Source organism: Tursiops truncatus, chromosome 11 (genome assembly GCF_011762595.2).
Source record: "Tursiops truncatus isolate mTurTru1 chromosome 11, mTurTru1.mat.Y, whole genome shotgun sequence".
Classification (NCBI taxonomy): domain Eukaryota; kingdom Metazoa; phylum Chordata; class Mammalia; order Artiodactyla; family Delphinidae; genus Tursiops; species Tursiops truncatus.
In genome coordinates this window covers 17,052,174-17,079,692 of record NC_047044.1, presented here as the reverse complement: position 1 = coordinate 17,079,692, position 27,519 = coordinate 17,052,174, and the positions used below count along the sequence as shown (strand labels likewise).

Here is a 27,519-nt window from a genome sequence, read left to right as displayed (position 1 = left end):
CTGTCTCAACACAACAGTCAAAATAATCTGTTAAAAATATCTATCAAATCACATCACTCAACTGTTCAAAACCTTCCAAAGGCTTCCCATTTCACACAATGACCCACGTCCTCACAATGACCCACAGGTGATCTCACACCCTGTGATTTTCCCCCTCTCTCACTTGGTCCCAGCCCTATCGGCCTCCATGCTGTTCATGTAACACAGTGGTTCTCAAACTTTGATGTGTATCAGAATCATCTGGAAAGATTGTTAAAATACAGATGTTGAGCCACACCCCAGAGTTTCTGATTCAGTAGCCTTGGAGTGGGGCTGGGACCTTGCACTTCTAACAAGTTGCTGATGCCGCTGTTCAGAAGGACACATTTTGAGAACCACTAATATAACAAATCAACAACAGTCCTGTCTCTGGCCCTGGCAATAAAGGGGACATTCTTATCTCAAAGAGCCTCAAAAAATAAAAGTAAACAAATTAGTAGATGGAAAAGTAGTAACTCATGGCATCAAGCCATGATAACATGGTATATTCATCTAGTTTATGGTGTTTTAATTGCTTAGAGAACTGAGTAATTCCTTTAGTTCACGGCTCAGATACCTTATAATCAGTGACCCAATTCTTGACCTATGGAAAATAGCGACTCCATCCCATCTCCCCAAAGAAAGGTCCAGCTAGATGACCCTGCAGTGAGCTGAGCTGAGCTTCTAATCAGCTTTGGAGTTCTCCTGTCTTAAATATGAACAGACAAATAAATATAATCAGACATTTGATAAAAATATCTAATATAAAATATAGGCACCACAACAAATCAAGTTCAAATAATAAGATTAAATTCAGCTTTAATGGTAATACGTAATCAAATTAAACAATTTAATTTGCAGCATATTCTTTTTTAACCAGATTCCCTACAGCATGGCTTATTTCAAAATGGACTGGCATGTTTAATCTGTTATTTGAATCTAAACAAATGCTGGGTAATGCTCAAGAATGTTGCTTTTAGAAATATTTTCTTCGAGGTAAGTCAGCCAAAATTTCAGTTTTCCTGGCAAAGTTATCAAGTTGCTTAAGTGTTGGTATGCCTAACTACATGTATCAGAACAAAGTTCATTTTCTAATAAAATGTACCTAAAGCCACCTTTTAACTCTCATTCTAATAACTTTCTTCTCCCTTAAATGTTGCCACTCTTGTTTTTCAAGACCTCTTCTTTATTCTCCTCTCCTGTCAAAAAGACTCTTGGATTGAGTTCTATCTAGGTAACCCATCAGCTCTTAAAACATAATAGATCAAGGGTAGATCACTGGGAAAAGATGGCAGATGGAACACATGCATGTAATTTCACTAACTTTGAAAACCTTAGTAAAACTACATAAAAGTTTTTGTTTTGTTTTTGAAGACAAAAGCTAGAGGTATACTAGACACACATTCCAGTTGGATGCCAAGTGTTAAAATCAATATTCAGCTGACACCAAATGTCACCATTATATGATGAACTTCTAGGAGATTAGAACAAATGTGAAATTTAATCAAATTTTTAAAATCTTATTACCATCTTAAAATCTTATTACCATCTTATTACCATCTTATTAAAATCTTATTGAGAAATAAGTTCTTAGCACTGAGGGCTGCTAGATTGATCCTGTGGTCACTATACTTCATATTTGTAATACTATACAGATGCCCACTTTCAAATGAAGTCATTAAACAATCAAGAATGTTTTTGGCTACTTTTGCCAGTCTAGATACTGCTGAGAATGACGGTGTTATCAAATTATTAGGCTTTCTTTCCTAAATATTATATTAGGAAATAAATATAATTGATAAAGGACTTATATCCTCTTTAATTCCCAGGTTTGACATTTTGGTTAATAGTGATGATGCAATTTCATTGAAATAATCGCATAAACTGAAACTTTGTATATTGCTTGATGTTGATGCTTTCTAAATATTTTCAGATGAGTCAAAGGGTGTTGTCCTAACACATTTAAAAATTTTAATGTTTTTACATGTACTTACTGCTTCACATGATCACTTGAGAAAAATTTGCATTTAAATCTCGGATCTAAAAGTGTAACAATGGAGCCATGTGACTGGCTTCCAAGACACCAAAAAGTAGTGGATTTCCATTTATATCTCAGCTTTTATTGCATTCACACTAATTTCAGTATCTTCTCAAGAGTATAATGATAGGACAGATACCATGTAAGAGATACTTGTATACTTCAAGGTACAGCCATTTGGTTACTTAAGAAGCTTCCAATAAAAGAACTGCTTTCTCTGTAGGCAACCACTGGTTATTAGTAAGTCCTGTGACTGCTACCTTCAGAGTATAATATTACGGCTATTTTGTTCAAGCAACCCTTCTTAATATATAACTTTTCCATCCTGTTTTAATATCTTGCAGAAGTACATCACAAGGAAGCTTCTAAGTCTCTTCTATGTCATATAATTTTCCTTAGGCCAAGAGAAGTTTTCACTCCTGGAATCTAGAATCGGTAGTTCTCTAATTCTGTAAGAGGGACTTCAGCTCTGAGACCCATGGCTTAGAAGGCCCCACTTTGGCCCTCCTTTAGCTATGCCCCATTCCTTAGGATGAAGAGTGCATAGGGCCCAAGCAGTGTGCCCACTCGAAGCCTGTGTCTCATCCCCTTCTAGGCCACACTCCAGATACCTGGGATCACAAAGCTCCCTGACTAAATGGCCTAGAGCCCAATGGCCTCTTCCTGAAGCCAATCTTCCTGAAGGCAGACCATGCCACCACTGGTGCGTGCCCAAGCCAAGGAGCGCTCAAGGGCTGGCTGTTTGTTGGGGGTATAGATGAACGTGAGGTGTGAGGTATGTGTGAGGTCTTTCAAAGTGCAGGACATAGGGCCAAGGGTGGAGAACGAAGGGGGCAGGCATCAGACCAGGGGCTGGCTCTCTCCATATCACTATGTTCCAAAATAGAACCCAAGAAGTTCAAGAATTCTAAATTTGATCTTGGACTTCCAGATCATCAAAGGATATGCTGTATTTGCCAAGGCAGAAAGATAGAGATTTAAAAAAAAATTATTTATTTTGGGCTGCATTGGGTCTCTGTTGCTGCATGCAGGCTTTCTCCCTAGCTGTGGCGAGCGGGGGCTACTCTTCGTTGCAGTGCACGGGCTTCTCATTGTGGTGGCTTCTTTTTGTTATGGAGCACGGGCTCTAGGTGCATGGGCTTCAGTAGTTGTGGCATGGGGGTTCAGTAGTTGTGGCTCGTGGGCTCTAGAGCTCAGGCTCAGTAGACGTGGCGCATGGGCTTAGTTTCTCTACGGCATGTGGGATCTTCCAGACCAGGGCTCGAACCTGTGTCCCCTGCATTGGCAGGTGGATTCCTAACCACTAAGCCACCAGGAAAAGAAAGTCCCTAGAAGTTTTTTTTAATTTGTAAGCTTGTTGTTTAATGTTAAACTACATAGATATACGGTTACATGGGCCTCTGTTTACTACATAGACATACAGTTACACAGGCTCAACTGTGAAAGTGAATCTGTACAGAACACTTATAAATATTTGACATTATTACACTGACATCATTACACTGATTAGATACAATGTAACCTGGAATGGTCTTTTCCAAGATTTTGATATGGCTGACTCACTTTTATTATTCAGGCTCCAGCTTACACACCACCTCTCAGAGAAGTTTTCCCTAACCACCCAATATAAAATAGCTCTCAGGATTCACCCTTCATCACTCAACTGTTCAAAGCCACAGTTCCTCCTCTGTAAAACAGGAATAGTGTTTATCTCATAGGGTTGTTAAGAGACATCCTTGTTAAGCAGTTAGCACAGTGCTGGCACATTATGAGAGCTCACTAACATCCAATACTTCATTATTGCCTGGGCAGAGTATGGCTATATGACCTTTTATATGTAAGGAAAGGGCTTAGAAATTTCCATAGGGCATATGTAGCATTTTCTCTTAATTGAGCAAGCCAATAATAATGTTAATAAAACATTATTTAATGCATTTCCTTTCCAAGCATCTGCTTCACCCAAGAAACCTTAGGGAACTCACAGCTGCCTGGGGAAAAATGGGGAGAGGCGAAGAGGAGTGAAAGAGGGCTCCGATCAACAACATGGTTGTTCAGCTTCCACATCCTGGTTACCTTTAGATACACAAATGTTTTTTCCTAGTTCATAGATTCATTTGTTGTACCTTCTTTAAGGAAAGAAACAAACTTCATATACTAACAGCACTGCAATTAGTAATGATGACTTAGTTAATTTTTGGCTAACGTTCCGTGGGCTGATGGCTCATTGAAGGGAACCTCACTAGCTACATGGTTTTAATGATAACTTGGTTCCACAACGGTGAACCCCCAAAGAATGTTATAGTGAAAAAACAATGTCCTTTTCGGCTACTAAAAAACCTCAGAACCCTGCTGGTGGCAGTATTATCAAAAGTGTTTAACCTTTATGGATGACAATTCTGCAATATGTGGCTAAAGCCTTAAAAGTATACTTTTTTTTCCTGTACAGTAATTACAACCCTAGAATTTGCCCAAAAGAAATAAGAGAAGAATGTAAAACTGTATGTATAAGAATATTCATTACAACATTGTTTATAACAGCAAAACATTAAAAAGAACCTATATATTCAATAACGATGATGGATTAAACTGTGGTAGAGCTATATACAACAGAAAAACACACAGCCAATAAAAATAATGAGATAGGTCTACATTTATTGATATGGAAAGATGATCATGATGTACCTACAAATGGATATCACAGATTATAAAAGAGAATACATATGATTCCAGTTCTTTTTTTTAGAATATACAGTATGTATCTACATTATGATATACCTATGCATAGGTAGAGATACCCAAGTATACAAGGATCTATATCAAAATATTAATAGTAATTATGTCTAGGTAAATAATTGGGGGTAGTTATAAATTTTCTTCTTGATACTTTTTTCCCTTTCCTGCAGTTTGTATAATAAACATGTATTACTTTTACAATCACAAGAAGTTTAAATAACAATTTACCAACCATCGAACCATAAAGAATCTCAATATCTGACTTGCGCCATGTTTTAAGCACTGATGATAATTGCTAGAACGCCCTGGAATGAAAGGGGGCAAGAATGCTACTTCTTCTCAGGAAAAAGGAAAGCCTATAATCCCCAGATTAGACAACCCAGGGAGCTTTCAGGGCATGATTAACAGGCATAACTACTTAGCATAGCCCTGAGGTTCAGAAATTTACCAGTAGACAGAGGAGAAAATTATTTTCCTGGTGCAAGTTCTCCTCAATAGAGAGAAACAGTATATGTTTATGTACAGATAAAACAGTATATGTTTACGTATAGGAAAAAACTTACTGCGGTGGATAATCTGGATGCCAATGTCATTTCCAAGTTCCCTTTGAGACCAAGAAGTGCAGGAACTAAAATGAAAACTTCTGTTACTTTTTTGAACACCTCCCAGTGCTGTAAGAAAACAAAAAAATAGAATTTTCTGACACCCTTTAAAAAACACTTTAGAATAAAGATTTCTAAAAATCTCAGCCTTTTTTCCGATGTTGCGTCTACATTTTGAATAACTACACAGGTCATTTAATCAGTGAAAATTTAGCTTAAGCCATTCTCCAGAGTTCTAAAACCTTGAGTTACTTTAGAAATTCAGTTAGAGTTGGAAGTAACAGCTGATACACTCACTATATCTCCTAGTACATCTAGCTTGCTACACAACTCTGTTACTCTTAAAGTCTACTGTATCTCTTTATGATGGCAAGAGTCAGTGTAACTAGTGGTTAAAAACACAGATTCAAGAACCAGATAACCTGTATTTGAATCTTGGTTCCAACACTAATTACAACCAACCCACAGGAATATTACAGTAATATTATTAGCTCGTTTCACAAATGAAGAAATAAGCATTCAAATAAGTTAAAATGATTTTCCCAAGATCAAAAAATGGGACCTAGAATTGACCCCAGGAGTTCTGAGTCATCCCATGTTCTGCTCCCCATTTTAGGGTGTGAGGCAAGAGGCTGCAGAGCACAGGATCATAAAAGAGTACTAAATTGGAAATAAGAAAATTTCTTATTCTAGGCACGCATCTGTCATAACCTGGCTGTGTGATCCTGGATGGAGTTACCTACCATTCTGATCTCAGTTTCTTCATCCATGAAATGAAGATACCACCTGCCCTGTCTAGCCTATGAGGAAATACCATAATAATGAAAACAATAGATATTAAAGTACTTTATAAACTGAAAAGACCATACAAATGACTGAATAACACAAAATGCTACTTTACAAGTGTTATTAAGAGGTGATTGTCCCAAAGGAGACTTTAGGGACTAGGCATATTAATTTATGCCAAAAAATATCAAGAATACAGTCTTGGGCTTCCCTGGTGGCGCAGTGGTTGAGCATCTGCCTGCTGATGCAGGGGACATGGGTTCGTGCCCCGGTCCAGGAGGATCCTACATGCCGCGGAGTGGCTGGGCCTGTGAGCCATGGCCGCTGAGCCTGCGCGTCCGGAACCTGTGCTCCGCAACGGCAGAGGCCACAACAGTGAGAGGCCCGCGTAAAAAAAAAAAAAAAAAAAAAGAATACAGTCTTGTCACTAACACCAAGACAGGTGAGAAAAGTAAGACAAATCCATCGGATAAATGAAAGAAAATTTCAATTTGTCCCCAAAGTTTCCCTAGAGGCTGTTCCAAATAGGTGCAGAACTAGGGCCTAAAGAAGCTTTAGGAAATGTTTATCAGACCAGTCTTTGGTAAAAACCTGGTTTAACAGTTTTACAAGGGAATCCCTCCAGGGTTCAAGTCAATTAAGGATGGGCCTAAAAACAGCACTCGGGGTCCAGTAGCCTCTCAGATTCCTTAACATGTCCAAAAAACTAACAAACAATTCTGTCCATAAGAATTCTGCTGTGCTACTGGAATATGCATCCTCCACAGATGATGGTGATGATGATGATGATGAATAACAACAGATAATAATAATAATAAATATTAACAACAGTCAACATTCACTGATTGCTTGTTAGTGCCAGGCACTGTTCTAGGTTTAATCATTTAATCTTCACAACAAATTTATGAGATAGGTATTGTTTTTATCACATTAGACATAATTTGGGATTACCTAGGTCACAATATTAAGACACCTACCTACACAATTTTAGAAACACCAGAATATCCAAATTTCTCTATCAGTCACTGCCATCCCACTTTGGATCTGTTGGGATGCATTCCTTTGGGTTACTACCACCCTTTCCAAGTTCAATTCAAATCAAATGCTCCTGTGAGAATTACTATGAAAACACATCTTAGCATTGATTTAACAATAAGAACTATCACGTATTGATTTCCAACCTCATGCCCAATAAATTCTGCATTCTTCGCTCTACACCTGCAGAGGTGGGCTTTCAGAAGTTCTCAAACTTTGTCAGCTCACAGCACCTGTAGTATCTCAGAAATGTTTTCATGACAACCCTAGGCCAAAAGAAATATCTAACAGTCCTACTAAGTAGCTAGGTCCAAACAATTTAATAAGTATTTATTTCCTAACAATTTGGTAGCCATTTGAAGAAATAACACAAATAAATTGAAAGAATAAATCATATTTTTAAGTCATGTTACCACAAGTACTTACTAACAGGATGTGTGTATCTGTTGGGCACTGCACAGCGTCTCAAACCTTGGAATTTGGAAACTACTGCCTTCATTTCTTGTTCTGTATTGATTTTTGTGTGACACTTGCTTTTTTTCCCAGCACCGCTGAAAATGCAGCTTTGCAGAGGTATGTCAGATGGAGTGTGATCTAATGCTGATATGTTGAACCACCTCGAGTCAGTGGTCTGTAGAGGGTCCAAGAGATGTCACTGTGTTTCCCTCAAAAATTTAACATATCCCACAGCAACCCTGGGGTGTCCAGACACACAGTTTGGGAAATACGAGAATAGTGAGAAACAGTACAGCATGTTAGTCAAAGAAAAGGGCTCTGGAATCAGATTATATCTGAGTTGCAATTCTGATACGACTACTTTTACTGTATGACTTGAGCAAAACTATGCTTTACTTTATTCATCTAAAATAGGGTCATAAGTGTACCTACCTCATACAGTTGTGCTCAGGACCATGACTGTACATAGTAATAAATAACAATATTGAGGGTTTATTAGCTATAACACCAAGATATATTATCAGTTAATTTTCCTGTCAGGAAGAGGTAATGCCAAAAAAAAAAAAAAAAAAAAGTCCAGAAAGGGGATGCTGAGGCAGCCAGTGCCCCAAATAAATTACACCTACTTATAAATTTTGCCACAATACAGACATGTCCTCTGAGGCTATGTAGATTATTATGCACTGCTAAACTTCTCCACAAGAATCCTCCCTACAGGAAATCAACTTCTAATCTTACCTAATTTTAGATGTCTGTCAATACCCAGAATCTTACATAAGCACCCATACCTCAAACATAATGTCAGATTGCTTACATATGTCCTATACTCGAAACCTAAAAATCTATTAATGTCCAAAAGGACAAACAAAAATGAAACTTAAAAAAAAAAAGAAAAATAAATAAAATTAAATTAAAAAAAAAGAATAAACAAGTTGAGGAATACATCCTTAGAGTCCTAACTTAAAAATAAACAGAAAAAGTTTAAAAATAACTAATTGGTAAAAGAAGCTTATGCAATTTTAAAAAAACTTATATACCCCAGAGCTGGAGAAGATTTGTTTCTCATTTTAACTTAGCTTTAAAAAACTAAACCCTTTTAGTTTAGTCACTTTTAGATATATGACCCAGTGACCAACCTCACTCATAATTTTAAAAATGCAAATTAAAAGGTGATCAATTTTCTTCTGTGAGATTGGTAAAGTTCAGAAAGTTGGATAATACTGTCGGTAAGAGTATAAGGAAATAAGCACTCCATTACACTATTGGTTTAACTTCTTTGGGGGAATTCAGCAATATCTATCAAATGTAAAATGCACATAATTTTCAACTCAAAACTCTACTTCAAGGAATTTATCCTACAAATAAAGTTGAATGTGAGTTCAAACACATACATATAATGAGTCAACTTCATCACTGTTCATAATCACAAAAGATCTGAGGTACTTTAAATCTCCTTCATTAGCTCACTTGGTAGAAAAACAATGATACATCTTTGCAATAGAACATAACAATAGAGCTCTCCAGAGAAGAATTTGGTAAATCTGTGTGTATCTATAAGGAAGCTCCAAGATAAATTAAGAGCAGGGTGAAGAGCAGCATTATAGGATGTTCTCTGCTTGTGTTTTTTAGTGAATACACACACACACACACACATATATATTAGCATATATATATATATATCTCTCAATGTACATGCATTTAATGTCAGTGGAAGGAGACAGAAAAAAATAATACCAGTAAATTCTAAAGAAGGGAATAGGGGAAGGGCACATAGAAAAGGAGACTTCTGGGAGCTTCAAGATGGTGGAAGAGTAAGACGTGGAGATCACTTTCCTTTCCAAAAATACATCAGAAATACATCTACATGTGGAATAGCTCCTACAGAACACCTACTGGACGCGGGCAGAAGACCTCAGACCTCCCAAAAGACAAGAAAGTCCCCACGTACCTGGGTAGGGCAAAAGAAAAAAGGAAAAACAGAGACAAAGAATAGGGACGGGACTTGCACCTCGGGGAGGGAGCTGTGAAGGAGGAAAGGTTTTCCACACACTAGGAAGTCCCTTCGCGCGTGGAGACTGCGGGTGGCGGAGAGGGGAAGCTTCGGAGCTGCGGAGGAGAGCGCAGCAACAGGGGTGCGGAGGGCAGAGCAGAGAGATTCCTGCACAGAAGATCGGTGCCGACTGGCACTCACCAGCCCGAGAGACTTGTCTGCTCACCCACCGGGGCGGGCGGGGCTGGGAGCTGAGGCTTGGGCTTCCGTCGAGCGCAGGGAGAGGACTGGGGTTGGCGGCGTGAACACAGCCTGAAGGGGCTACTGCACCACGGCTGGCCGGGAGGGAGTCAGAGAAAAGGTCTGGACCTGCCGAAGAGGCAAGAGACTTTTTCTTCCCTCTTTGTTACCTGGTGCTTGAGAAGAGAGGATTAACAGCGCCGCTTCAAGGAGCTCCAGAGACGGGCACGAGCCGCAGGAATCAGCGTGGACACCAGAGACGGGCATGGGACGCTAAGGCTGCTACTGCAGCCACCAAGAAACCTGTGTGCGAGCACAGGTCACTATCCACACCTCCCCTCCCGGGAGCCTATGCAGCCCGCCACTGCCAGGGTCCCGTGATCCAGGGACGACTTCCCCGGGAGAACACACGGCACACCTCAGGCTGGTGCAACATCATGCTGGCCTCTGCCGCCGCAGGCTCGCCACGCATTCCTACGCCTCCCTCCCCCCGGCCTGAGTGAGCCAAAGGCGCCGAATCAGGTGCTCCTTTAACCCCGTCCTGTCTGAGCGAAGAACTGATGCCCTCAGGCAACCTACACGCAGAGGCGGGGCCAAATCCAAAGCTAAACCCCGGGAGCTGTGCGAACAAAGAGAAAGGGAAATTTCTCCCAGTAGGCTCAGAAGCAGCGGATTAAATCTCCACAATCAACTCGATGTACCCTGCATCTGTTGAATACCTGAATAGACAACGAATCATCCCAAATTAAGGAGGTGGACTTTGGGAGCAAATATAAATATATTTTTTCCCTTTTTCTCTTTTTGTGAGTGTGTATATGTATGCTTCTGTGTGTGATTTTGTCTGTATAGCTTTGCTTTTACCATTTGTCCTAGGGTTCTGTCCGTCCGTTTTTGTTTTTAAACTCTTTTCTTAATAATTATTTTTTATTTTAATAACTTTATTTCCTTTCTTTTTCTTTCTTTCTCTCTCTCTTTCTCTCTTTCTATTTTTTCTCCCTTTTATTCTGAGCCATGTGGATGAAAGGCTCTTGGTGCTCCAGCCAGGCGTCAGGGCTGTGCCTCTGAGGTGGGAGAGCCAACTTCAGGACACTGGTCCACAAGAGACCTCCCAGCTCCACGTAATATCAAACGGTGAAAATCTCCCAGAGATCTCCATCTTAACACCAAGATCCAGCTTCACTCAACGACCAGCAAGCTACAGTGCTGGACACCCTATGCCAAACAACTAGCAAGACAAGAACACAACCCAATCCGTTAGCAGAGAGGCTGCCTAACATCATAATAAGTCCACAGACACCCTAAAACATACCACCAGACGTGGACCTGCCCACCAGAGAGACAAGATCCAGCCTCACCCACCAGAACACAGGCACTAGTCCCCTCCACCAGGAAGCCTACACAACCCACTGAACCAACCTTAGCCACTGGGGACAGACACCAAAAACAACGGGAACTACAAACTTGCAGCCTGAGAAAAGGAGACCCCAAACACAGTAAGATAAGCAAAATGAGAAGACAGAAGAACACACAGCAGATGAAGGAGCAAGATAAAAACCCACCAGACCTAACAAATGAAGAGGAAATAGGCAGTCTACCTGAAAAAGAATTCAGAATAATGATAGTAAAGATGATCCAAAATCTTGTAAATAGAATAGAGAAAATACAAGAAACGTTTAACAAGGACCTAGAAGAACTAAAGAGCAAACAAACAATGATGAACAACACAATAAATGAAATTTAAAATTCTCTAGAAGGGATCAATAGCAGAATAACTGAAGAAAGGATAAGTAACCTGGAAGATAAAATAGTGGAAATAACTACTGCAGAGCAGAATAAAGAAAAAAGAATGAAAAGAACTGAGGACAGTCTCAGAGACCTCTGGGACAACATTAAACGCACCAACATTCGAATTATAGGGGTCCCAGAAGAAGAAGAGAAAAAGAAAGGGACTGAGAAAATATTTGAAGAGATTATAGTTGAAAACTTCCCTAAAATGAGAAAGGAAATAATCAAGTCCAGGAAGCACAGAAAGTCCCATACAGGATAAATCCAAGGAGAAACACGCCAAGACACATATTAATCAAACTATCAAAAATTGAATACAAAGAAAACATATTAAAAGCAGCAAGGGAAAGACAACAAATAACACACAAGGGAATCCCCATAAGGTTAACAGCTGATCTTTCAGCAGAAACTCTGCAAGCGAGAAGGGAGTGGCAGGACATATTTAAAGTGATGAAGGAGAAAAACCTACAACCAAGATTACTCTACCCAGCAAGGATCTCATTCAGATTCGATGGAGAAATTAAAACCTTTATAGACAAGCAAAAGCTAAGAGAATTCAGCACCACCAAACCAGCTTTACAACAAATGCTAAAGGAACTTCTCTAGGCAGGAAACACAAGAGAAGGAAAAGACCTACAATAACAAACCCAAAACAATTAAGAAAATGGGAATAGGAACATACATATCAATAATTACCTTAAATGTAAATGAACTAAATGCTCCCACCAAAAGACACAGATTGGCTGAATGGATACAAAAATAAGACCCGTATATATGCTGTCTACAAGAGACCCACTTCAGACCTAGGGACACATACAGACTGAAAGTGAGAGGATGGAAAAAGATATTCCATGCAAATGGAAATCAAAAGAAAGCTGGAGTAGCAATTCTCATATCAGACAAAATAGACTTTAAAATAAAGACTATTACAAGAGACAAAGAAGGACACTACATAATGATCAAGGGATTGATCCAAGAAGACGATACAACAATTGTAAATATCTATGCACCCAACAAAGGAGCACCACCTCAATACATAAGGCAAATACAAAGAGCCATAAAAGGGGAAATCAGCAGTAACACAATCACAGTAGGGGACTTTAAAACACCCCACTTTCACCAATGGACAGATCATCCAAAATGAAAATAAATAAGGAAACACAAGCTTTAAAAGATACATTAAACAAGATGGATTTAATGGATATTTATACGACATTCCATCCAAAAACAACAGAATACATATTCTTCTAAAGTGCTCATGAAACATTCTCCAGGACAGATCATATCTTGGGTCACAAATCAAGCCTTGGTAAATTTAAGAAAATTGAAATCATATCAAGTATCTTTTTGGACCACAATGCTATAAGACTAGATATCAATTACAGGAAAAAATCTGTAAAAACTACAAGCACATGGAGGCTAAACAATACACTACTTAATAACCAAGAGATCACTGAAGAATTCAAAGAGGAAATCAAAAAATACCTAGACACAAATGACAATGAAAACACGACAACCCAAAACCTACGGAATGCAGCAAAAGCGGTTCTAAGAGGGAAGTTTATAGCAATACAGTTCTACCTTAAGAAACAAGAAACATCTCAAATAAACAACCTAACCTTACACCTAAAGCAATTAGAGAAAGAAGAACAAAAAACCCCGAAAGTTTGCAGAAGGAAAGAAATCATAAAGATCAGATCAGAAATAAAGGAAAAAGAAATGAAGGAAACGATGGCAAAGATCAATAAAACTAAAAGCTGGTTCTTTGAGAGGATAAACAGAATTGATAAACTTAGCCAGACTCATCAAGAACAAAAGGGAGGAGACTCAAATCAACAGAATTAGAAATGAAGGAGAAGTAACAACTGACACTGCAGAAATACAAAGGATCATAAGAGATTACTACAAGCAACTCTATGCCAATATAATGGACAACCTGGAAGAAATGGACAAATTCTTAGAAATGCACAACTTACCAAGACTGAATCAGGAAGAAATAGAAAATATGAACAGACCAATCACAAGCACTGAAATTGAGATTGAGATTAAAAATCTTCAAACCAACAAAAGCCCAGGACCAGATGGCTTCACAGGCGAATTCTATCAAACATTTAGAGAAGAGCTAACACCCACCCTTCTCAAACTCTTCCAAAATATAGCAGAGGGAGGAACACTCCCAAACTCATTCTACCAGGCCACCATCACCCTGATACCAAAACAAGACAAAGATGTCACAAAGGAAGAAAATTACAGGCCAATATCACTGAGAAACATAGATGCAAAAATCCTCAACAAAATACTAGCAAACAGAATCCAACAGCACATTAAAAGGATAAGGCACCATGATCAAGTGGGGTTTATTCCAGGAATGCAAGGATTCTTCAATATATGCAAATCAATCAATGTGATACACCATATTAACAAATTGAAGGAGAAAAACCATATGATCATCTCAATAGATGAACAGAAAGCTTTCGACAAAATTCAACACCTATTTATGATAAAAACCCTGCAGAAAGTAAGCATAGAGGGAACTTTGCTCAACATAATAAAGGCCATATATGAGAAACCCACAGCCAACATCGTCCTCAATGGTGAAAAACTGAAATCATTTCCACTAAGATCAGGAACAGGATAAGGGTGCCCACTCTCAACACTCTTATTCAGCATAGTTTTGGAAGTTTTAGCCACAGCAATCAGAGTAGAAAAAGAAATAAAAGGAATAAATCGGAGAAGAAGACGTAAAGCTGTCACTCTTTGCAGATGACATGATACTATACATACAGAATCCTAAAGATGCTACCAGAAAACTACTAGAGCTAATCAATGAATTTGGTAAAGCAGCAGGATACAAAATTAATGGACAGAAATCTCTAGCATTCCTATACACTAATGATGAAAAATCTGAAAGTGAAATTAAGGAAACACTCCCATTTAGCACTACAACAGAAAGAATAAAATATCTAGGAATAAACCTACTTAAGGAGACAAAAGATCTGTATGCAGAAATTATAAGACACTGATGAAAGAAATTAAAGATGATACAAATAGATGGATAGATATATCAGGTTCTTGGATTGGAAGAATCAACATTGTGAAAATGACTCTACTGCCCAAAGCAATCTACAGATTCAATGTAATCCCTATCAAACTACCACTGGCATGTTTCACAGAACTAGAACAAAAAATTTCAAAATTTGTATGGAAACACAAAAGACCCCGAATAGCCAAAGCAATCTTGAGAAAGAAAAACAGAGCTGGAGGAATCAGGCTCCCTGACTTCAGACTATACTACAAAGCTACAGTAATCAAGACAGTATGGTACTGGCACAAACACAGAAATATAGATCAATGGAACAGCATAGAAAGCCCAGAGATAAACCCACATACATATGGTCACCTTATCTTTGATAAAGGAGGCAAGAATATACAGTGGAGAAAAGACAGCCTCTTCAATAAGTGGTGCTGGGAAAACTGGAGAGGTCGATGTAAGAGTATGAAATTAGAACACTCCCTGACACCATACATGAAAATAAACTCAAAATGGATTAAAGACCTAAATGTAAGGCCAGACACTTTAAAACTCTTAGAGGAAAACATAGGCAGAACAGTCTATGACATAAGTCATAGCAAGATCCATGTTGACCCACCTCCCAGAGAAATGGAAATAAAAACAAAAATAAACATACAGGACCTAATGAAACTTAAAAGCTTTTGCACAGCAAAGGAAACCATAAATAAGACCGAAAGACAACCCTCAGAATGGGAGAAAATATTTGCAAATGAAGCAACTGACAAAGGATTAATCTCCAAAATTTATAAGCAGCTCATGCAGTTCAATATCAAAAAAACAAACAACCCAATCCAAAAATGGGCAGAAGACCTAAACAGACATTTCTCCGAAGATACACAGATTGCCAACAAACACATGAAAGGATGCTCAACATCACTAACCATTAGAGAAATGCAAATCAAAACTACAATGAGGGGCTTCCCTGGTGGCGCAGTGGTTGAGAGTCCGCCTGCCGATGCAGGGGACACGGGTTCGTGCCCCGATCCGGGAAGATCCCACATGCCGCAGAGCGGCTAGGCCTGTGAGCCATGGCCGCTGAGCCAGCGTGTCCGGAGCCTATGCTCCACAACGGGAGAGGCCACAACAGTGAGGGACCCGCGTACCGCAAACAAACAACAAAAAAACTACAATAAGATATCATCTCACATTGGTCAGAATGGCCATCATCAAAAAATCAACAAACAATAAATGCTGGAGAGGGTGTGGAGAAAAGGGAACCGTCTTGCAGTGTTGGTGGGAATGTAAATTGATACAGCCACTATGGAGAATAGTATGGAGGTTCCCTAAAAAACTAAAAATAGAACTACCATACGACACAGCAATCCCACTATTGGGCATATACCCAGAGAAAACCATAATTCAAAAAGAGTCATGTACCAAAAGTTTCATTGCAGCTCTATTTACAGTAGCCAGGACATGGAAGCAACCTAAGTGTCCATCAACAGATGAATGGATAAAGAAGATGTGGCACACATATACCGTGGAATATTACTCAGCCATAAAAAGAAACGAAATTGAGTTATTTGTAGTGGGGTGGATGGACCTAGAGTCTGTCATACAGAGTGAAGTAAGTCAGAAAGAGAAAAACAAATACCATATGCTAACACATATATATCAACTCTAAGGGAAAAAAAAATGTCATGAAGAACCTAGGGGCAAGACAGGAATAAAGACACAGACCTACTAGAGAATGGACTTGAGGACATGGGGAGGGGGAAGGGTAAGCTGTGACAAAGTGAGAGAGTGGCATGGACATATATACACTACCAAACATAAAATAGATAGCTAGTGGGAAGCAGCCACATAGCACACGGAGATCAGCTCAGTGCTTTGTGACCACCTAGAGGGGTGGGATAGGGAGGGTGGGAGGGAGGGAGATGCAAGAGGGAAGAGATATGGGAACATATGTATATGTATAACTGATTCACTTTGTTATAAAGCAGAAACTAACACACCATTGTAAAGCAATTATACTCCAATAAAGATGTTAAAAAAAAAAAGGAGACTTCTTTCTCCATTATATATTGTTTCATACAGCTTAAATATGCTTTACCAGATACATAATGTTTTTCATTAAACTTTTTGAAATAATTATAGATTCACTTGCAGTTATTAAAAATAATAGAGATCCCATGTATCCTTTATCCAGTTTCCCCCAATGCTAATATCTCGCAAAACTCTAGGACAATCTCACAACCAGGATATTGATATTGATATAGTCAAGATACAGAACATTTCCATCACCACAATGATTCCTCCTGTTGCCCTTTTATAGCCACGTCCACTTTTCTCCACTCCCAGCCCCTTCTTAATCCCTGGCAACTGCTAATCTGTTCTCCATTTCCATAAAATGTTGATTCAAGAATTTTTATAAATGAATATAATATGTATAACCTTTTGAGATTTGCTTTTTCCACTCAGCATAATTCTCTGGAGATTCATCTAGATTGTTGCATGTGTCAACAGTTCATTCTTTTTGTTGCTGAGTAGTATCCCATCATATGGATTTACCAGAGTTTGTTAAACCATTTGACTGTTGAAGGACTTCTGGCGTGTATCCCAGTTCTTGGCTATTATGAATAAGGCTGCTGTAAACATTCATGTACAGGAGTTGTGTTAGCGTAAGTCTTCATTCTCTGGAATAAATGCCCAGGAATGCAATTCCTAGGTTGTATGATAGTTAATGTTTAGGTTTTATTTTTTTTAAAGAAACTGTCAAAGTGTTTTCCAGAGCGGCTGTGTCATTTTAAATTCCCAACAGCAATATATGAGTGATACCTTTTCTCTACATGCTCAACAGCATTTGATACTACCACTATGTTTTATTATAATCATTCTGATAGGTACACAGTGATATTTCATTGTGGTTTTCATTTGCGTTCCTCTAATGGCTAAAGATACTAAATATCTTTTCAAGTTTATTTGCCATCTGTACATATTCTTCTGTGAAACGTCTCTATGCTTTTTCTTTTTTTTTTTTTTTGCCAATTTTCTAACTGGGCTGTTTTTGTTAAAATGTTGAGTTTTTGAGAGTTCTTTATTCTAGCCTTTTGCCAGATGTGTGGTTTGCAAATAATTTCTTTCTCTCTGTAACTTGGCTTTTCATTCTTTCAACAAGGTCTTTCACAGAACAAAATTTTTATTTGATAAAGTCCAATTTATCCGTTTTCCATTTTATGGATCACACTTTTGGTGTCAAAAGTTTAAGCGTGTCTATCCCTCCACCAAATACCACAGTCTTGATTACTGTGGTCATTTTAATAAGCTTGGAATCAAGTAGACTGATCCTTCCCACTTTGATTTTTAAAAAGAAAATTCTATTTTCTTTCCCTTTGCGTATACATTTTAATATTATTTATTCTATTAAAAAATCTTGTGGAGATTTTTAAAGTTCTGTTAAACATGTGTATCAGTTTGGGGAGGACTGACATCTTTATTATGTTGAGTCTTCTAAGCCATGAATATGGCAAGTCTCTCCATTTATTTAGATCTTCCTTGATTATTTTCATCAGTATTTTGTAGCTTTCAGCGTACAAATCCTGTATGTGTTTTCTAAGATTTACATCTAGGTGTTTGTTTTTTGAGTAAATGTTATTGTATTTTTAATTTCAATGTCCACATACTCATTGCTAGAAATAAAATTTATTTTTTGTATGTATTGTGTATCCTGGGCCTTACTGAACTCATTTATCAGTTCTTGGAGTTGCTTTTTGTTTTTGTTTTGGTAGATTCCTTGGGATTTTCTTAGTAGACAATCATGTCATCTGCAAATAGGAACAGTTTTATTTCATCCTTTCCCATCTGTATGTCTTTTATTTCCTTTTCTTGACTTACTGCACTAGCTGAATAAAGGTAATGAGTGTGGACATCCTTGCCTTGTACCTGATCTTAGGGGAAAACCGCATTCGGTATTTCATCATTAAATTAAGTATAATGTTGAGGAAGTTCCACTCTATTCCTATTTGAGGTTTTTTTTTTTATCATGAATGGGTGTTGAATTTTGTCAAATGCTTTTTCTGTATCATTTGACATGGTCATGTGATTTTCTTCTTTAGCCTATTAATATGGTGAATTATATTGATTTTCAAATAGTGAACAAGACTTGCATCCCTGGAATAAACTTCATTTTTCATGGTGTATAATTCATTTTATATGCTGCTAAATTCTATTTGCCAATGTTTGTTAAGGATTTTTTTGGTCTATATTCAGGAGAAGTATTGGTCTGTAGGTTTTTTGGGTTTTTTGGTTTGTTTTTTGCATTGTCTTTGGTTTGGTATCTGGGTAATACCAGCTTCTTAAAATGAATTGATAAGTGTTCCCTCCTCTTCTATTTTCCAGAAAACCTTGTGTAGAATTAGTGTTGACTCTGCTTTAAACATGTGGTAGAATTTTCAGGTAAAACTATCTGTGTCTGAAGATTTCTTTTTTGGGAGTTTTTAAAATTATGAACTCAATTTCCTTAATAAGTATAGAGTTATTCAAGTTATCCACTTCATTTTGAGTGGATTGTGGTAATTGTGTTTTTTGAGGAAGTGGCCCACTTTAAGTTGTAAAATTTACGTGTGCAGAGTTGTTTGTAGTACTTCTTTACTATCCTTTTGATGTCTACAGGATCTGTAGTGATATCCCCTATTTCATTCTGATCTTGGTAATTTATGTCTTCTTTTTTTTCATTGTCAGTCTTGCTACAAATTGTCAGATTTATTGATCTTTTCAAAGAAGCAGATGTTCGTTTCACTGACTTTTTTCTGTTTTCCTGCCTTCAATTTCATTGATTTTTGCTTTTATATTTATTATTTCCTTTCTTCTGCTTGCTTTTGATATATTTTGCTCATTTTTTCTAAGCTTTACTGAGGTATAATTGACAAATAGAATTGTAATATATTTTAAGGGTACAGTATGATGGCTTGATATACATATACATTATGAAAGGAATTCCACCAACAAGTTAATTAACATATCTATCACCTCACAGAGTTACTTTTTTTTTTTTTTTTTGGTGAGAATACTTAAGATCTACTCTCTTAGCAAATATCGAGTATACAATACAGTACTATCAACTACAGTCACCATGCTGTACATTAGATTCTCGGAGCATACTTACCTTGTAACTGAAAGTTTGTACCCTTTCACCAACTTCTCCCCATTTCCCTCACCCCCTCAGGCCCTGGCAACCACCATTCTACTCTCTGTTTTTATGAGTTTGACTTTTTTTTTTAAGATTCCACATGTAAGTGATACAATGCAATATTTGTCTTTCTCTATCTGGCTTATTTCACTTAGCAGAATGCCCTCCAGGCTCCCCACTGGGCCTTTGCTGATGTGGATGTGGGTGAGGCCACGGTTTTTTCCGTAGTGTTTGGCTAGAGCAGAACAGTTATTGTCTAAAACTGTTTTGTCTTGCTAGGGTGTCCCTTTCCTAGTCCTTCAGCTACAAAGAGCAGGCTTTTGTTGGTTTTGTTTTGTTTTGTCTGCCCTTGTTGGCATTTCTTGGTTGCCGGCTTCTTTAGCTCTGAGTCTGGGATATATGAAGCAAAATAAATAGAACTAACCCAACTAAAAATGTAAAAGACTTGTGTTCAGAAACTGTAAAACATCAATGAGGGGAATTAAAGATGACCTAAATAAATGGAGGCTATTATTCCACATACCTGTGTTGGAAGACTAAACAGTGTAGAGTCAATTCTCCCCCTTATTATATCTGAATCACAATCGCTACTACTTTTTTTGAAAACTGACAAGGTTTTATACTAAAACATACACAGAGATGCAAAGGGAAAAGAATAACCAAAGCACTCTTCAGGAAGAATAAAGAGAGAACATTCTCTAAGATATCAAGATTTATAAACTAGAGTAATGATGATGGTGTGGCATTCACGACAAGAGACATAAATACACCAAAGGAACAGAATTGAGAGCCCAGAAGTTGACGACACATAAATGGGAAAATATTTATAACAAATATTTTGGTTATATAACAGTGCAGAGATAATTGGAAATCCATGTGGAAAGGAAAAAATATAACCTCTACCTCACACTCTGTACAAAAACCGACTCCCGGTAGGGAATAATCTAAATGTAAAAGGCAAAACAAAGCTTCAAGGAGCTATTATAAGAGAATATCTTAATTCAAAGGGTATGGAAAGATTTCTTAAACAGCAGACGAAAAGCACAGACCATAGAAAAGTAGGGAAAAGGGGACTGTATAAAAATTAAGAACTTCTGGTCATCCAAACACACAACTGAGAGAGTAAAAAAGCAAGCCACAGAGGGGAAAAAATTTTGTAATACATATAACTAAAAGGCTTACATCCAGAATATGCAAATAACTCCTATAAATCAATAAGACAAAGATAAACGATCAAATAGAAAATGGGCAAAGAAACTTCACCAATGATATCCAAATGGTCAGTAAACATCATTAGTCATCAGGAAAATCCCAATTAAAACCTCAATGAGATGCCACCCCACATATGCCAGAATTTCTGAAACTAAAAAGACTTTTGACACCTTGTATAAATAATAATATAGAGCACTGGACCGCTCATATACTGCTATATTAGTCTGTAAATTGGTACAACCACTTTGGAAAACCATTTGACAAATGCTACATTTAAATATCTGCATATTCTAAGACCTAGAGATTCCATTTCTACATATATACCCAAGAGAAATGCATGCACACGTACAGCAAGAGCCTGGAAACACCATTAGGCCCAATGTCCTTCAACAGTAGAATGGATTAAAAAAATAGTAGAATGGATTTAAAAAAATAGTAGAACGGATAAATTGTGATGTATTTATATACTGGATTACAACATAGCAATAAAAATAAATGAACAACAGTTTCCTAAAACTTACGTAATGTTGACCAAAAACACCCAAACATAAAAGAATATATACTCTATACTTCCACTGGATAAATTCTGAAAAGAATTAAGTAAAACCAAGCAGTGGTGCTTAATAATACATGCTTATAAAGACAAAAAAGTTCTCATAAAAATCAGATTATTGATTATCTTTGGTGATGGAGGAAAAAAAGGAAGCTATTGGAAGGGAGCACTAATGAAGTATAGGTAAGAGTCTACTTCTTGACCCAGGTGATGGTTATATGGTTGTTTGTGTCATGAAAATTCACTGAGCTGTATGTTTTTGTTTTCACTGAGCTGTTTGTTTTCACTCTGTATGTTTTCAATTTCACAATTTAAAAGTTTTTAAAACCTCATTCAAATGAAATCTTTCAAAACATTTACATTATGTCTTTATGATTTTTAACACTGAAGTTTAACACTATAAAGTCCTTAGGGCTAGCAGTATTAAAGTTCATAAAATCATAAAAGGAACTTTTCCCAATTACATATGTGCTCTTCTCTCAAATAGCATCAAGAAATAAGTGAACATGCACCAGAGGAAGGTACATAATGAACTACGTAAATATTCTGCTTAACAATCTATACTCTAACATATTTTTCCTATAGATGTTATCATCCTATAGCTAAATGATGAGTGTTTCTTCAGAATAACTGGTATATGAAGAAAAAAAAAGTCAACCCAAAACAGCATATTCATTTTAGCAGCTATGATACTATGGTAATAATTTGAAACAATTATATTTCAAGTGGACAGATAGGTTTGGTCTCCCTAGAGTATTATAGTCTATTCAAAAATTCAATATACTTAACACAGTATATCTTTTCATATCTTTTCTCCATCTGATGGTGGAAAAATTATGTTTCTATTTATGTACATTTTCCATTTAGATAAAAATGTTATCTGTTTAAAAGTGTCTTAGAGTCACAGATAACCTGAGGTTTCTTTTAGGGAGCAAACAATGAAAGACAAAGGCACATGAGGATAATGTTTCTAACCCTTTCCCAGAGCCAAGCTTTCTCTGACTGATGAATGAAAACTGATAGTAACAGAATGCCACCTTTTAACAATTTACTGCTTTAAAAGGTAATTATATAATAGGTAATTTTGTAATTTTATATAATACTACATTAAGAACTCCTACAAGTCAATAAGTAATGTACCCATTTTTTAAATGGATAAAAGATACAGAAAAGTATATAAGAAATAGTCACAGAAAAGGTAAGAATGGCCAATAAACACATGAAAAGATGCTAAGACATTAATAATAATTAAAGAATGTTAATTAAAATATGATAACATTTTCCTATCAATTGGTAAAAATGAAAAAGATCAAGAATATCCAATGTTGATAAGGGTACGGATAGATAAAAGTACTTATATACTGATGGCAGGACTACAAATTGGTACAAACTTTTTGAAAGGCAATTTGACAATACCTATAAAAATTTTAAACACATACAGCTGCCCTAATACCCAGCAATCCCATTTTTAAAATCTATCCTATGAAAAAATTAGTATGAGTGTGTAAAGATAAATTTATAAGGATATTTGTTATAGCACCAGCATGGGAGAATGAATAAGTAAATTTTGGTGTATATATACAATGGAAATATCAAGCACTCTTTTTTTTTTTTTTTTTGCGGTACGCGGGCCTCTCACTGTTGTGGCCTCTCCCGTTGCGGAGCACAGGCTCCAGACACGCAGGCTCAGCGGCCATGGCTCACGGGCTCAGCCGCTCCGTGGCATGTGGGATCTTCCCGGACCGGGGCACGAACCCGTGTCCCCTGCATCGGCAGGCGGACTCTCAACCACTGTGCCACCAGGGAAGCCCTCAAGCACTCTTTTTAAAATGCTGAATATCTTTGTTACTAATTTGGAAAGATGTCCAAGATACATTAATAAGCAATGCAAATAAGCTGCAGAAAAATATATATAGCATTTCATTTTTATTTTTGAAAAAAGACTGCACATATGCATGTATATAAGCATAGAAAAAAGTCTGCAAGTATATACAGCAAACTCTTAACAATGGTAACCTCTGGAGGGGAAGAGAGTTTTGGTTTGGAGATGAGGAATAGGAAAGACTTATCTTTTATTTAATCCTCTGCATTGTCCGAATTCATTTTAATGAGCATATATTAATTTTTATTTTTAAAATAAGGATGTATTTAAATATAACATTTATTGAGTTATTCATTTAGCTGATTTACCCAATTGGGGATTACTTTACTATTTAATATTTTATGAAAAGTTACTTTATGGTCAGAATGGGACAATTCTCTTAGAACTTCTAAAGGAAAACAAAAAAAAACAGAAATAGCAGATTCTTCACCAAAGTCAGCATCAGTTCATTTTAACTAAGGGATAAATTAAATCTAAATATAATGTTTGTGATTAGTAACCAACACAAAGCACTTTAAACAACAAAGACAGTGAAGTTAAACAAAGATGAAAACCCACCTGGACTATATCCAAAACCATGCCAGCTGAGACTGTTCCAAAGCCAGCTAACAAAAATGGCACAAGTATCTGCAGTGCCATGACACCACTGGACTCCTTTGGTAATTTCTGGTTTGCTTCCACAATGACATCTTCATCACCATCTCTAGATACATCTTCATCTTGTAACATGGCCGTAGTTTCTGAAGCCTCCCTTCCATCACAATAATTGTAGTTGGCGTAGTCATCATACTTTTGGCTACAGCTTGATGGCGTGTGCCCATTGTTGCCATGAAAAGATGGCTCTGAGAAACTGTGATATTCCATGTGTTGTTCAGATCTATTACTAAAAGTTTGTGCTGCAGTTGATAACCCATCTTGCCAAATGCTATTTCCTTTTTTGTGCCTGTCTTCCTGGTTTTTCTGGTAAATTACCGGAACCATACTCAACAGTAAGTTTAAAAACTTATCAGATTGAATTGTATTTAAACTTAAAGTCCAGTCTACAAAACCTCCTCCACTACTTGGACCACCACTTGTTCTGTTAGTAATAGATCTTCCTTTACTATTAGTCATATTGTCATCGCAAAAGACCCTGAACACCTTAGATCTCAAGCTTCATGAACCATAGCAGATGAATCAGAACCACATGAATGCTGGTTTAAATTAAGATGTTGACTTCATTGTGTAGAAAACAACGTTTCCACTAACAGAAGATGTTTAGAAGTTCCACAGAGGGATTGGATCTGGAAAAACAAAATAAAATAATTTTTAAAAGTCAGATTAACTATCTTGATACTTCATAATTAAAGGTATAAAATAACACGTGTTCTTAAACCAACCCTAATGTACTGACATTATACCCTTTGGGCTTAACACATAACTGCTTTGTACACAGAAATGTAGTATACAGCTTCTTTGTGTGTTCTATCTCGGTTAAAAATGTTTATCTTCGTATACTTTATGTAATTAATACCCATGTAAAGTCTTCAAATGTCTCTGAAATTCTACAATAGACAAATAAAGTAATGGCTTCCATTACTTATACTGAGGTCTCAGAATCAAATTGCTACAACCTTTTACATATGCAGGCACAACAAAGGTAAAGTATATGACATTATATTTTAAACATATTAAATAATAATCTGTGTTACTTTATTTACAACTTAATATAATATACATTTTGTTATTAAAATATGAAGAAACGATGACAATGTTTGCCATGAAATTATTTGATAAATATCCTAAATAGTGTACGTGGCATGTACTCCACATGTAAAATTAGGTTGATGTCATATTTGTAGTTTCTGACATACAAAAAATTCATTATAGTTGATTTAGGAATATAATCCCTCTGTTACCTAAGAAATAACCAAAATGAAAAGGGATTACAAATATTCACTTAATCCTATTTTGCAAGCCAACCAAAAGAAAGCTTGCAATGCATTTATCCCTTAATGCCCTTCTCAAAGTCAGCTCTGACCCTTAATCCCAGAGTATGCTCCTGATTGGCTGGTTATGGACAAGATTCTCTCTAAAGATCCTGAACTAAAGACACAGACACATTGTGTAAGCTGGTTTGAGAGTGACAGGCACTGAAGTTGTGAGGTCATACATCACCTGCCCAGTAGAGAGTCTGACTCTTGGGACAGCTGCCACCACAGGTACTTACGTTTTCAAAGTTATTAGGGTGGGTCTAAGGCCTCAGGTGTTTCTCAGGAATGCCCAGCCCCGTCTTACATTTATAAGAGCATCCAAGATCAACAAACTGGCTCTGATTTGATAAGGGATAGATGGCCCACTCCCTAACTGGACTGCCCACCCACCAAGCTAGGCTAAGAATTGTTGCTACAATACTGCTGCTTTTAATGAAAACCATTTTATTCTTCAATATTTGTTTTCAATTTCTTAGAATATTGATCTCCTCTCCTTGGATAGGAAGGTCAATAACAAGGAATGGCAAAGGGAAAAAGAAAAGGGACTATGTTGGGGACAAGTGGATGCTAGGATCTGGTTCATCTACTTCATCATTCACTCACTTTCCTTTCTTCCCTCTTGTGATTATGGAGGGGTCTGGGAATTCCTGCTGGGGAATAGTCTTAAAATATAGATTCTAGGACTCTGGACCTACTGACTCAGAATATATTTGAGGCATATAAACCTTTTTTTTTTTTTAAGCTCCCCAAGTGATTACAGTACAGACATCCTGTGGACCTGCAGAGAATCCGATGAGATTAAGTACTAGTTGCCATCTTTGCCACTTGCAGGCTGATCAGTATGCAGACAAAGGCAGTGTTTAAAGAAAATCAAAGGAATGGAAGCAATGTCCGAGTGAAGCAAAGAAGAACCCAAGCAGTCCACAAAGAGGAAGAAAGCCAGAACAGCTGCCTGAGAACTTTCCATGTAAGAAGGGCTCAGCTGTATGTCTGGAACTTATGAGATTTCCAGCAGCCTTACATGAGTCAGATTGAGTGGGTTTCTGTTCCTTCAACCAATTCACCTCTTTTTAAGTAGTGAGCATTTCACTGCCCCAAAGAGATCTCTAAGCAAACAAAAAAACAGAGCAAATCTCAAAGAGATAAAGCTTTAAGACAAGTCTGAAGGGCCAGTGATGGATATAGGCAATTTCTTCTTCCCCTAGAAGCAGAATTATAAGGGTAATCAAAATGGAAATGCAGAGAAATGTAGATAAACAATAAAGAGAGATGACAGTATGTATATCACCATTCAGTCACCATTCAGCTCAAAAAGCATGCTCAGGAAAATTGACCAGCTAACACTAAATAGTAAAATGGAGTGAGGAGAAGGTTAAACAAAGAGGAATTTCCCAAAACAAGTCATCTCTCTTAGAGTATTTGCAGGACATGGTTAAGCACATAGTCTGCACTGAGTTGGCCAGCAGGATCCAGATGCGAAGACACATCCAGCTCTTACTCTTGCCTCTAGTATTCTTTCTTTAGAAGGTTAGACTGAGAGGTGGATATTCTGTAAACAGGGCCACTGTGTACAGAGAACAGATAGAGCCTTTGGGTAAATTTAAAACAGTACCTCCCGGAAAAAGGAAGCCACAGGAATGGAGTCTCCGGCTGGATTTCAGCCCCCCTCCACGCCCTCAGCCAAGCACCTTCAGGCACTGCAGGATCTGCACAACCTTGAACAACAAGACTGGGCAGCTGGGTGAAATGGGAAACTACGCTTAAAGAGCATAAAACAAACAAACAGAAAACCACATTTTTATTGTTGTTTTCCTCAGCATCTTTCCGCAGTTTTTCAGCTTATGGTATTTCCGTCTCCCACGTAAAACCACACTTGCCCTGTTCCATGAGGTTCTGGTAGGCCTAGCATCACAGTCCCCTCCCCTCCAGACCACATAATGACCAGTGCCTGGAGCAGGCCTGAGTCCTACCCTGGAATTTCACGTATTTGTTGGCTTATTATTTCTTGAATGGCT

General features: G+C 37.5%; 1 protein-coding gene across 2 annotated transcripts in view; it reads right to left on the bottom strand.

Moving 5' to 3' along the window:
• Window positions 1–27,519, bottom strand: part of SLC41A2 (solute carrier family 41 member 2) — a 128,721-nt gene that overhangs the window by 81,586 nt on the left and 19,616 nt on the right. For both annotated transcript variants that reach the window (XM_073788246.1, XM_019918735.3), the window contains exons 2-3: window positions 24,090–24,814; window positions 5,353–5,460 (exon numbers count right to left, since the gene is read on the bottom strand). In XM_073788246.1, coding sequence (XP_073644347.1) covers window positions 5,353–5,460; window positions 24,090–24,644 — 663 coding nt within the window. In that variant the 5' untranslated portion in view covers window positions 24,645–24,814. The remainder of the gene's footprint in view (window positions 1–5,352; window positions 5,461–24,089; window positions 24,815–27,519) is intronic.